Source organism: Sylvia atricapilla, chromosome 6 (assembly GCF_009819655.1).
Source record: "Sylvia atricapilla isolate bSylAtr1 chromosome 6, bSylAtr1.pri, whole genome shotgun sequence".
NCBI classification, from domain to species: Eukaryota; Metazoa; Chordata; class Aves; order Passeriformes; family Sylviidae; genus Sylvia; species Sylvia atricapilla.
This window is the reverse complement of record NC_089145.1, coordinates 36,551,144-36,564,565: the sequence shown is the minus strand read 5'-3', so window position 1 is coordinate 36,564,565 and position 13,422 is coordinate 36,551,144. Positions and strand designations below refer to the sequence as shown.

The 13,422-nt window shown below is 45.6% G+C and overlaps 1 protein-coding gene across 1 annotated transcript; it reads right to left on the bottom strand.

Moving 5' to 3' along the window:
* Positions 1 to 2,131: 2,131 nt before the first annotated feature.
* Positions 2,132 to 12,246, bottom strand: PSMC6 (proteasome 26S subunit, ATPase 6). The gene is made up of 14 exons (XM_066321523.1): positions 12,104 to 12,246; positions 11,262 to 11,341; positions 10,993 to 11,032; positions 10,579 to 10,631; positions 8,672 to 8,739; positions 8,184 to 8,298; positions 7,554 to 7,641; positions 6,999 to 7,060; positions 6,797 to 6,920; positions 6,609 to 6,670; positions 5,503 to 5,623; positions 5,332 to 5,412; positions 3,154 to 3,225; positions 2,132 to 2,617 (listed from the first exon to the last, which is right to left on the bottom strand). The coding sequence occupies exons 1-14, from the start codon at positions 12,228 to 12,230 to the stop codon at positions 2,499 to 2,501; spliced, it is 1,212 nt and encodes a 403-aa protein (XP_066177620.1). The 5' UTR covers positions 12,231 to 12,246; the 3' UTR covers positions 2,132 to 2,498.
* Between the last annotated feature and the right edge of the window lie 1,176 nt (positions 12,247 to 13,422).

Here is a 13,422-nt window from a genome sequence, read left to right as displayed (position 1 = left end):
CCATTAAACGCTGCCTGTCGCCGTCCCCTGACATTCCCGAGGGCTCCTTCTCTTCGCACGCCCGTTTCCATCTTGGCTTTATCGCCCATGGGAAGGACTCTGCTGCCTCATATTTCAGCTGGAAACGCGGAGCGAGTCATCTCTGCACTGCCCCGGGAGGTGGTGGAGTTCCCACCCCTGGAGGTGTTCGAGGAACGCCTGGACGTGGCCCCGGTGCTCTGGGCTGGGGATCAGTCACAGATTGGACTCGATGATCCCAGAGGCCTTTTCCAACCTCAATGACTCTGCGATCTCCAGTCTGCTCCTCTTTGTGTAAATGATGCCCTCAGACATCTCAGTGCTGGGGCAAGAACGTGTTTTTCTGCTTTTTGAGGTCCCATGTTCTGAGAACTCCAGGAGAGCTGGAGAGGGACTGGGGACAAGGGCCTGGAGGAACAGGACACACAGAATGGCAGAGGGCAGGGATAAATGGGATGTTGGTAAGGAATTGCTCTCTATGAGGGTGGGGAGGCCCTGGCAGAGGGTGCTCAGAGAAGCTGTGGCTGCCTCTGGATCCCTGGAAGTGTCCAAGGCCAGGCTGGATGGAGCTTAGAGCAGCCTGGTCTAGTGAAAGGTGTCCCTGCCCATGGCAGGGGGTTGGGATGGGATGGTTCTTAAGATCCCTTCCAACCCAAACCATTTTATGATCTTTTATGAGATTTTACTTTAAGCTGCAGTTTTTCATTCCTTTGCTTTTCAGTGAACCAAAATTCTACACTGATGTCGCTGGAATTTCTGAGGGAAGTTTAGTCAAAGCAAGCAAAGTCAGTGGGTTGGTTGTTTAAATAAAATTGGAAGTGTCCTTTTAGAAATACTAGCCCTGGAATTTTAGAGTCTCAATTTTTATTTCTAGTGCATATTTCTACTGTTTTTACTAAATAAAACTTTGAAAAAACCTTCAACAATCACATTTCAGCAGCCCTTCCCTCAGCCAGAGGCTCAGCTTACTGTTCACACCACTGTTCTGCTCAGAAATGGGCTTTTATTTCATGTTCTCATTGTTCCAGGCACATAGGCTGTACGAGCTGCACTCAAAAGGGTGTTAAAACTAAACCTGAGATTTGCATCTTTACACTCCTGACACAACAGGGAGAAAGGTCTGGAGCAGCCATATAAACAGGGAAATGTTGCCTGTCCTGTTCTAACTGTTCTACACCTTACACCATCTGTTTTATCTGTGATGGGAAAGGAAATAAAACTACAGCTGTTAAAATTGCCAGGGAGATGCTGTGTGTTTCCTGGGAAGTCAAGAGCTAATCTAATGTACTTGCCTGTCAGCTGAGCAGGCGCAGAGTAATCCAATTAGGATAATTAAAGTAGCCAGAAGAGCAGTTTAGTGCATTGCTGCTCCAGTCTAACATTCAGGTGAGCTGCACAGTGCAGTGGGTCTGTGTACACCCCTCGGGGTGGAACTGCTTGGAAAATAAAAATAAAGGAGATGCCCTTAAAACCACCACCACCTTGTTTACTTTTTGCAATAAATAAACACCAGCTCAGGTAAATCCTGTTTCCAGGATTCAGCAGCAAATGAGTGTGCCCAGGTAGGCAAAGAGGCCAAAGGCACCTGGCTTTTCAAATTCAAATGAAAACTGATGTGGCTCTGCTGAGGCCACACCTCAGATCCTGGGGACAGTTCTGGGCCACTCATGGAAAGGACATTGAGGTGCTGGAGCGTGTCCTGGGAAGGGAACAGAGCTGGGGAAGGGTCTGGAGCACCAGGAGAGGCTGAGGGAGCTGGGAAAGGGGCTGGGCCTGGAGAAAAGGAGGCTCAGGGGGGACCTTGTGGCTCTGCACAAGTCCCTGACAGGAGGGGACAGATGGGGGAGTCGGGCTCTGCTCCCAGGGAACAGGGACAGGAGGAGAAGGAATGGCCTCAGAGGAGGTTTAGACTGGCTATCAGGGAAAATTTCTTCATGGAAAGAATTGTCCAGACCCCAGCAATCCCTTCTCTCTCTGAGGGTTAGGCTGCCTCTGTTTGCTACAGGAGGCACAGCACTCTAATCCTTACACCAGAGAAAAGCTTCTCCTTAAACTCAGAAGACACAAAATTCACCTCTCTGTGAGAGCTACACACAAAGTCCACAAGGATAAACAGGTTTAAACACGTTTTATTCATAAACTGTTTGGGGAGATTTACTGATATACAAAAAGTCAAGAAATTAACTGACTTCTGTTTGTGAGTCCCTTCAGGCACATTTATAAATTCCCACCATAATTGCTAAGAGAACAACACATCTCCACACATTTTTACTGAGCCTGGGCTGTAATGAACATTGCATTTCGGAATTGTACAGAGAACACACTCCTGTAGCCAACTTGCAACTAGCATTCCCAAAATTACTAGCTACATGCTACACAAACACCTTACAATGATAATCAAGAGGTACATTATTTCTCTCCTTTTTTTATGCATTAACCCAGTAGGATGTGTACAATCAATCACAAATTCTATGGTTAATTTACACAGGTTTGTAGTCAAGCTTGGACTCCAGCTTCTTGGAATCAGCCACTTTCCTGACAGCTTTCATGAAATCTTCCTGAACTACGAAGTCATGATCAGCACGGATCGCAAACATCCCTGGGAGGGAGGAGTTAACAGTGTGAAGACAGAACATGAAGTTTCACTCAAATTCAAATGAAAACTGATCCAGGTTACACAATCTACATGACTTTCTACATGTCTTGGATGTTGGGAAGAGGAGGGAATTAATTTTCTGAACTAGAGGATTATTAAAAAGAAAACTTGTTTAAACTCTGAGTGTGCATTTATGGCGTTACTTAGCCTGCCCATGCAGGTAAACCCCAAGTGCACAACTTTTCATGAGAAAAAAGCATAAAATAGCATCAACTCTCCAGGGACACTGCTACCAAGAGCCCTGAATTCTCTACAAAAAGGAGAAAAATGGGTACAATCCCTGTTCCTGGAATGCATCTGGTTCTAATGAGACAGTGAGACCCATCATGATCAGCCAACAAGTGGCTGGCTCAGATCAGCTCGAGTGAAATGTCCCAGCAGAACGTTTTTGAGCTCCTGGGCTTAATCCACGAGGAACAGCTCCAAGATTCAGCATTATCCAAGATTTAGCACATCCAAATGAAGAGTTAAGGAATTACCTGCTTCAGTACAGACATTTCTCAAGTCTGCTCCATTGAAGCCATCTGAAAGCTTCACGATTGCTTCATAATCTGTTCATAAAACACCAATGCCCGTTAGGAATAAATCACCCTTTCCTGTTAGGGACACCAATAAAACACAGATCCAGCTACCAAACTTGGATTTCAGTGCAAGCGAAGAGCTGCCCACTGGGCTGATAAATTAACTGGAATCAGCAGCTGGATCAGCCCTTCCATTAAAACAGACACGTGTGGCAGCCAAAAGCTCATGTTATATAATTAAATCCCAAAGTTACCAACTTGTGGTTACAAAAATCAACATGAAAATGCAAAAGCTCCTTCAAGGCTATGTTCTTATCTCCAAGTGGTCATAACTCAATCCCTTTCCACTTCCAACACTCCACCTAATAAAGGCACTTAGTGCTTTAATATATTAAGCCTGATATTTTATGCACATATATTTACTAAAAGAGTGGCTATGGTTATAATTCAGTGGAAATCAATTTCTAAACCACCACTGAGCCTCCATTTTTTGCAAGGCTGCTTCTTAAAATTATCAACTCCCTGGAAAACTTTTCAGTTTCCCTTTTGTATAAAATTCTAAACATTTGAACTGAATGTTTTTATCTTGAGAATCGAAAAGCTCTTAAAGATGAGACATTCTTCAGCTGTATTTTAATTCCATGGAGTACAATGTCATATAAAAAGTTCTTTTCATAATTGGAAAGTTAAAAAACGTGAGGGGAATGAGCAAGGTTGAACAGCGCAAGGGTTGTGAGTTTGGGGTTTTCAGCAGACACCAGGATTGAAGCAGGAGAATCTCATGCTGGAACCTGAGAAAATCTTTATCTCTGGATTTCAATCCAATTTCCACCTCACCCTATTGCTAAGTTCAGGCCTTCCTTTTGGGGTATCAAAGCTGAGCACCAGTCTTTCCACATCACATGCAGGATGACACATACCTTGCTGAATGGCAGAAGGAATGATCCCACCCTACTCCACTCCAGTGCCAGACACAAGAACAGGATGAAGCAGAATTCCAGAATCCCACAAAAGTTTGGGTTGGAAGGGAGCTTAAAGACCATCTCCTTCCAACCCTTGCTGTGGCTAGGGGCACCTCCCAGTTGCTCCAAGCCTCATCCAGCCTGGCCTGGAACATTTCCAGGGATCCAGGGGCAGCTACAGCTTCTCTGGGCACCCTGTGCCAGGGCCTCCCCACCCTCACATCCAGGAACTCCTTCCCAGTATCCCATCTAACTCTGTCCTCTGGCAGCGGGAAGCCATTCCCCGTTGTCCTGCCTCTCTACGCCTTGTAAAAACTTTCTCTTCAAGAACTTTACCTCAGGCTCATGATTTGCTTTCGAGCTCCTTCTGTCTCTTAGCCTGCAGTCATGTGCAGGTTTAAGCCAACACTGCTGCTAAGAAAAGCCCTCCCCCAGCTCTCTCCTGCTGTCCCTGAGCTGAGCTGCAGCTGTTGATGCAGCCAGATGGTGACTGGGATCAGCTCCAGGGGCTGCAGGAATCGCTGCTGTCAGCACAGAGGGGGTGGGGGTGGCACAGGGCCCTGGGGCACTGCTGCACTCCCAGGCAGCCAGCTCTGCTTTAAAGGCAAATCCCAGCCCGTTTCCTCCACGAAAGCTAGGAGGAGTCACTGTGAAAGCAGGACTCTGGGCAGCTCAGAGTAACACAGTCCTCAAATAAACCTTCCCCATTTTATCCTATTTTTCTCCCCTTACACTCCTGAGAGAACGATCCACACCACTACCAGACAACAATTTTGCTTATGCCATCTCCAGACTCCAAGGTTTCTCCCTGACTTTTAAAGACTGTTGCTTTCAGACTTCTTCATTAACAATATTTCTTTCATGGAAGGGTGAATGAAAACACTCTTTACTTGCACTAAGCCATTCCATTAGAAACAGGAACTGCCTGATGAGAACCACGTTGATTTTCCAGTTTCCAGCTGGGCTCCAAGGGATTATATTAGGTTTTCCTTTTCAAAGACTTAACAACAGTTCAATCAGGATGCATTAACAAATAAAACAAGTAGAATTCCAAGAGGGGAAGCTGTGTGGGCAGTGTAAAGGTGGGAATACAGTCAGAATCACTGTAACAACTTAGCTTCTTCCCATCTCTACAAACAGCAGTAGGAATGACATCCAGTGAACTTCTACTTACCTATCTCACCATGTTTAGTGATAGGACCTGCATGAATCTTCAAAATATCTAATCTGGCTTGTTCATTTGGGAGATCGATATCTACAAAGAATCACAGCTTCAATAAAACCAGAAATCCACAATTCCCATGGGTCACATCCTCATTCCAGCCACTGGGAAGCAGAAACTCACGGATTTTTCTATCCAGCCTTCCGGGCCGCAGCAGGGCTGGATCCAGGGTGTCAGGTCTGTTGGTAGCCATGATCATTTTAACTCTGTGCAGAGTGTCAAATCCATCCATCTGATTCAACAACTGACAGGGAACAGAACTTTGGTTTTAACCAACCCCAAATCTTCCCAGTCTGATTTGTTTTCCTGCCTAAGTAGTCTTGACCAAGATGAAAAGCTATAAAGTAAAAAAAAAAAAAAGAATCCTGCAACGCCTTGAGCTCCCTGAATATTCCATCCCAAGCCATGAAGGGCTGAAGAGACACTGAAAATGCTTTGCCCAGAGAAAAGGACACTGAGCAAAGCTGAGCTCAAACGTGAAACACTTCACTAAAACAGTAAGGCAAAGAAAATATTGCAAGGACTAAAGGAGCCAATGGCTGCCTGACACATTTGGACTGTAGTGCACCAAGGCCAAGACATTCCAATTAGACTTGAAGAACAGCCTCTGGAATACTAATCCACACACAGGAAGGCGTTTCATTGTGAACACTCAAAGCACTTGCTCTTTGATCACAATGATTTAATTCTCTATGGAAGGCAGAGACATTCTTTTGAACAAGGCAAACTGTTTGCAAACACAGGCCAAGCAAGGTTCTCATCAGCTTCAGAATTCCTAATTGTCACCAGTGGTTTTAATATTCTCTTCACACAACCCAGTTTATCAAAGCAATTAATACAGAAACAAAGAAATACAAGTGCTCCTCCTAGCTTTGAAAATCTAACTGCAGCAGTCCAAAAATGTTATAGACTGGGTGTCTTTGGGACTAAAGGAGACAGAAAGGGGTGTTCTCCAGACCTTCATAGATGCAGGGAGCAGCAATAAGCAAAAGAAAAATATCCCAAACCATTTCAGCAATTTAAAAAATTCAATTAGTCTCCATGCTGAGCTCATGGCTGAGTTACCAGGACATGCAGCTGCCTTTTGTAAAAGCAGCACTTAGTTCCCTTCTAGTTCAAGATTATTAACCCAGAAAAGGTTGTGCAAAGCCAGATCCCAGGTAACAATTCACACCTGTATTATTATTTAATGTGGCTGTTCCGGTCACAGTCAGGAACTGGACACTCACCTCCATCAGAGTCCTCTGAATTTCTCTGTCAGCTGATGTGCCTTCAGAAAAGCGGCGCCCACCTGCAGCACAGCAAACCCATAAGCTCTGCTACTTGATTTTTGCCTTCTAAACAGGGGGAATTGGCTTTATAGCTGACTCCAGCCTTAAAAGGAGAGCCCAGCCACCCCCCAGACGATGAGCTTTACCAATAGCATCGATCTCATCCATGAAAATGATGCAGGGCTGATGATCTCTGGCATAATTGAACATCTCTCGGATCAGCCGAGCGCTCTCGCCAATGTATTTGTCCACTATGGAACTGGACACCACCTTGGGAAGGACAGAGGATGTAGATGAGGAGACTGGAGAGCAAACAGACCCAATGTGTGTGGGGGTGCCACTACACACCTTGAGGAAGTTGCAATCCAGCTGGCTGGCAACTGCTCTGGCCAAAAGGGTTTTTCCTGTCCCTAGACAGAAAAAACATTGCAGTTCTTTCATTACGAATTCAACACTGATTGCCAGTGACTTAGGAAGGAGGGGGAAAAAAAGAGGGAAAGGGAAAAAAGGAAAGGCAGAGGAAGAAAAAGGAGAAAGTAAAAGTAAAAAGGAAAGGAAAAAGATAAAAAAGGAAAAAAAGGGAAAAGAGAAAGGAAAACCCAAAGATGAGATAAAGAAGAAAAAGAGAGAGCGGAGAGAGAAGTTAGGGAGGAGAAAGAGAGGAGACAGAGAGGAGACAGAGAGGAGACAGAGAGGAGACAGAGAGGAGACAGAGAGGAGACAGAGAGGAGACAGAGAGGAGACAGAGAGGAGACAGAGAGGAGACAGAGAGGAGACAGAGAGGAGACAAAATAGAAAAATGAAAAAAAAAATGGAAAGGAAAAAATAAAAATCAAAAAGGAAAGAAGGAGAAACAAAGAAGGCTCTTGCCACAGTCTGTTGTTGCCCTTTGCTGAGACTCACCAGGGGGGCCATACAGCAGGCAGCCTTTTGGAGGGATAATTCCCACACGCTGGAATAGTTCTGGGTTTGTAAGTGGCAGTTCAATGACCTGTGAAGGGACAGAGAACAAACTGAGCCTCTGAGTTTTAAAACAGTTAACAGTGCACCTGCCAGCCTGTTTTTCATCTAACTGCGTTATTTATTGGCAGCATTTCTGTGTGAGAAACAGTTTAATAAGAAAATGTGAGAGATGCTATGGATCAATTGACTCCCCTGTTCTGGTTCTGCAATTGTTGCTTCCTTTCAATGCTCTTTGCTCGAATCACATCCCTACTGTCCTAATTCCATTCCCCACAGCAATCCTGGTAGTTTTTGAGCAAAATTGAAGTCTGCTTTCTGGCCCTCCCACTTGACTCCAAGGCACTCCCTCAGCCTAAAGGGTCTTGAATCCTTTAAATCCTCTTCTCTAAAGGATTATCTTCATTTTAATGAATCCAAGTACTTTAAATGAAACATGGAAAGCACTGATCTGAGAGGGTCCTTGAACAGCCCATGCTGGTGGAAGACAAACATCAAAAAAGTGGTTTTGCCCTGAAATCTTCACTGGGAGCATTGATCAGTATCTGATGGAGGGTTTGAGGCACTGGATACCTCCCGTAACTCCCGGATTTGTTCCGACAAGCCTCCGATCTCAGAGTAGGAAACATCTCCTGGGTCTTCATGAGACATGTTATAAACCAGTGGATCCACTTCCCTGGGCAAGTATCTGGAGTTAGGAGAAGATATTTTTATTGTGTAGAGACATTTATAAATTCGTAAAGTTATTCCCATAAATTTTACAGCAATATGAATATTATTTCTTCTCTTCCCACCTTATGTATTGGAAAAACCCCAAACCTAGTAAACTTTTTAAAGTTTTAAAACACAACTTAAAACATGGCTGAAAATACTGTACTTATTTTTCTAAAGGACAACTAATTTCTTTTAAAATCATATAAAACAGACACACAAGTCTTCCCTGAAAGTATCTGTCCTTCTTTAAGCATTGCTTTGCAAATACAAAATATTGCAGAAGTGATTATTCAAGTCTTTGTGTAATGTTTTTCCCTCTTTTTATGATGAGAAAAGCAGAATCCTACCTCATAATAGTCAGAGTGGTCATGTCCAGAGCAACTCTCGTACCTGGCTTCAATTTACTCTTGTCAAGCTAGTCCCAAAAAAAGGAATTCTGTTAGAACCCCACTCCAACAAAATCCCTGATTTTAGCCTAAATGTTCACTGGAGTTTGCACTCCTTGCTCCATCACACACAAGAAAAAACAAGGCTACAGAGTGGCGCATCAAGCAGTCATTAACCTACCTATACCACTTTATTAAAATAAAGATTTTTTTTTCTACTCCATCATTAATTTTTAAATTTACTGCTGTCAATCTGACTGGATCAGTGGGATCTAATCCTCCCCCCTGCTCCACACAGGAACAGCTGTTTCAGAATAACTAAACTCACAAAAAGATGAACATTTTCTTGTGTCTTTATTTCCCCTCTTTGAAGTCAGCTGTTCAATTATTACTCTTTCACCTTGGATGCCTCCTCACCTGCCTCAGCAGCTTTTGTCTGCTTATTCCATCTTTATGGGATATTTTAAACATATTCCACTACATCCTAATAAATTTTGCTGGAATTAAAAAAAGGATTTTGACAATCCTTTTCCAGGACTGCTGGAAGTTTCCCATTGTCCCTGCTGGGGGATTTATAAGTCTCTTGCCACATGGTTTCTTGACCCTCTGGGAGGGTTTAAGATCAAGCTGATCCCCTCCCTTATGGGGGTCACTACTAAGGTCTCTTTCCAGCCTCCTTACCCAAAAAATTTTGTAACAGCCTGGAATTCTCTCAGATTCAACTCTGCCCAACAGACTGAAATTATTTTGCAATGAGAAGAAAACAAAGAGAAACCACTTGACCTTCTTAGCTAATGCACTTGAGATAGGGAAGTAATTTTGCTCCCACTTGAACAGCCTTGCTCTCCTCCCTCCTGAGCAGCAGCAGCTCAGCCATGAGGGCTTTGATCAAAAACTCATCCTTCTAGTCCAGGAAAATTTGCTTGTCTTTGATATTTTGACATTTTGAAAACAATCAGGGTTTTGTTGGGTTTTTTTTTTTTTTGAGCCTCTGGTAGCAAATCAAGGATCTTATAAGATAAAAGAGTGTTTTTAGGGTAGAATAAACTCCAAACAGCTGGTTCATCCAAGGACAACCTATTCCTTAGGATTCACCTCTGCTTCAACACAGAATATCAAGATTACCTCACATGCCTCACAGTGGGATTAGGTTTACTTATGCATCAAAATTCTGCAATGAGCATCAGTTTTTCTTCAGAAAGGAAAAAAAATCATAAAGATATAGATAAAGATAATGGCTTCAAACAGACAGAGGGCAGGTTTAGATGGAATATTGAGAAGAAATTCCTGGCTGTGAGGGTGGGGAGGCCCTGGCACAGGGTGCCCAGAGAAGCTGTGGCTGCCCCTGGATCCCTGGAAGTGTCCAAGGCCAGGCTGGATGGGGCTTGGAACAACCTGGGACAGTGGAAGGTGTCCCTGTCCATAGCAGGGGTGGGAATGGGATGGACTTTAAGGTCTCTTCCAACCCAAACTATTCCAAGATGATTATATACAGTGAAATAACATTAAAACTAAAGCTCAGCACTATGACAGTCATAGCACAGCAATGGCGACATTACACAACTATCAACTTTCATAATAATTAATTTTCAGAGAGTCCAAAACCAGGCAGAGGGACAGAACTTTTGATTTAATAAAAGTCATAAAACACATGCAAGGTCCTGAGAATGCTGTGGATTATTTTGTCTCCACCAGAAAGCTACACTGCTACCACTACAAAGGGAGAGAGGAGCAGGTACCACTGTAAATTTGTGGTGTGCACACTACATAAGAAAAAGACACCCCACTAAGGACCCAGTGGATGAAATGCAATGCTAACATTCAACAACAAAGTAAATTTTTAATGAATATTCATACAGATCAATTACCTGACGGCGACAGCCAACCACGTATCTTGGCCCATTTGTAGCCTTCACAATGACTGGAGAAAGAAGATTAGAGAAAAAACCCAAATTTACTCAATACACCCTCAGAGTTGTGATTCTGAATTATCCAGAATATTTATCTGCCAATAATCTGATTACCATATTTTAATTATTTACTTCTCCACAAGTTTAAAAAGATTTAAACTTCAAAAGCTTATTCTTTTGTGGCTTCCCTATCCCTGGAATTGTTCCATGCCAGGCTGGACAGGGCTTGGTGGAGCCTGGGAGAGTGGAAGCTGTCACTGCCCATGGTAGGGGGTGGAATAAGATGGGCTTTAAGTTCTCTTCCAACCCAAACCATCCCATGGTTCCATGATTTTCACAATCTCAGAGAATATAACAGTTCAGTGTACTTACACTTCTCCTCTGTCAGCTGCTTAAGAACCTCACCAACAATCTGTAAAAGAGTAAATACAGCATTAGCCTCAAGAGAAATCAACACTGCAGGACTCAGACACACTGGAGCCCACCATAAACCCATCAGTTCCTGATGTCAAAGTTATATTTACTTGGACTGTTCACACTTTCTCTTTTTTGATGCTAAAAATGGATGTTATGTTTACTTCCAGGCAGATCCACTGTCAACAACCAGCACAGGATGCCAACCTCTCGTTTCTCTCACGTACCTGCCCAACACTCTGCAAGGCCTTGAGATCATTTTCTGATTTCTCATACTGCTTGGTGAGTTCTTTCAGCTGTTCCCTTACTAGAAGAGGAAAGAAACACAGGATTTTGGTAACTTTCAACCCCACAAAAGCATCAGACCCTTTTCCAGCAGCAAAGCTGCAGGTAGAGTTAGACCGGGAGAGCAGTAAGGATCCTTGAGCTAATGTGGAGAAGGGAATGGAGCTGGGGAAGGGTCTGGACCACCAGGAACACCTAAAGGAGCTGGGAAAGGGGCTGAGCCTGGAGAAAGAGGCTCAGGGGGGACCTTGTGGCTCTGCACAAGTCCCTGACAGGAGGGGACAGCCGCGGGGGTCGAGCTCTGCTCACAGGGAACAGGGCAAGAGGAAACGGCCCCAAGTTGTGCCAGAGAAAGTTTAAATTGGATATTAGGGAAAAATTCTTCATGAAGAGGTGGTTACTCATTGGGGAAAGGCTGCCGAGGAAGATAGTGGAGTCTCCATCCCTGGAGGTGTCCAAGGAACGGCTGGACGCGGCACTCAGTGCTCTGGTCTATTGACAAGGTGGTGACAGTCACAAGTTGGTCTCGCAGATCCCAGATATCTTTTCAAACCTAAGTGATTCCGTGATTCTGTGACCCTCCGGAGCTCTCGCAAGGGGACCAGGACCCAGCCGCGGCGCTGCAGCGCCCACCCTCATCCACCCCCCGCTCCCCGGGGCCCGGCCAGGCCCATGACGAAGCGCGGGCAGCGCCGCGGCCGCCGCGCTCCCTCCCGGGGCTCCGCGGGGCGCTTCAGCGACAGCCACCCCCTGTCCCCTCGCCGCCCGCCGTGCCCGCGCTCACACTCCTTGAGGCGGCCGTCGATCTCCTTGTGCTCCAGCAGCTTCTTGCGGTAATCCTGCAGCGCCTTGTCTCTGGGGTCCGCCATGATGAGCAGCCGCCGCTCATAGGGAATGCCGGGAAGGGCCATGGCGGCGGGGGGCGCTCTCGCCCGGCCCTCAGCGCGGCGCAGCGCCCCCTGCCGTCGCGGAGGGCTGCGGCTGTCGCGACACTCGGCTGCTGTCGTGAGGGGCCGCGGGTGCCGCTAACACCTACTGCCATTGGCACGGGCTGTGTCAGCGCTCAGAGGCCGCAGCCTGGGCTAAAGGGCGGCCGCGGAGTGTGGGTACAGGGGCGAGGAGGTGCGGGGAGACCTCATGGAGGTCAAGGAATCGTGGAATGGTTTGCGTTGAAAGGGACCCTAAAGCCCATCCCATTCCAACTCCTGCCAAGGACAGGGACACCTTCCACCGTCCCAGGCTGCTCCAAGCCTCATCCAACCTGGCCTTGGACACTTTCAGGGATCCAGGGGCAGCCACAGCTTCTCTGGGCAGCCTGTGCCAGGGCCTCACCAATCTCACAGCCAAGAATTTGTCCTCAATATCCCACCTAACCTCCTCACCCTCCCAGGGTAGAATTCCTTCCCAATATCGCATCTAACGCTGCCCTCTAGCACTGGGAAGCGAAGAAAAATGTTGGGGTTTCACTCCTGTCCCATGGCATGTCCCTATGGTTCTGAAGAGACCTAAGTCAATGACCAGCTGCTCCTCCAAATCCTACTGTACCCCAGGAGCACATCCTAAAGCATGTGCCAGGGAAAGCTGGTGGCATGGGAAGCACTTTTGGCTGCTGTCACTGCCAGGGAGGGATCAGACACCTTTTCCTCAAGCTCTGCCTCAGAGTGGATGTACTCTGGGTGAAACCTGGAAGGTTTTGCGTCCTAAATCCCAGACTGATTTGTGTTGGAATGGACTTCAGATCTCATCTCATTCCATCCCCTGCCACGGGCAGGGACACCTTCCATTATCACAGGTTGCTCCAAGCCGCATCCAGCCTGGCCTTGAAAACTTCCAGGATGAGGCAGCCCACAAAATTATAAGCTTTTGTGATTTAAATCCGCTTAATGATTTTGAGGAGCAAAGAATTAAATTTTTGGTGATCAGATAGTTGGCAGAAAAACACACTAGATAGTTCCAAACCACAACTCAGAGGGTGAATGAAGCATTTTTTTTTTCCTTCTGATTTTCTCTCTCCAGTCATTGTGAAGGCAAAAAATGAACCATGATAGAAATGGACCACGTGGTTGGCTGTTGCTGTCAGATAACTGATGTGTGAATATTCAC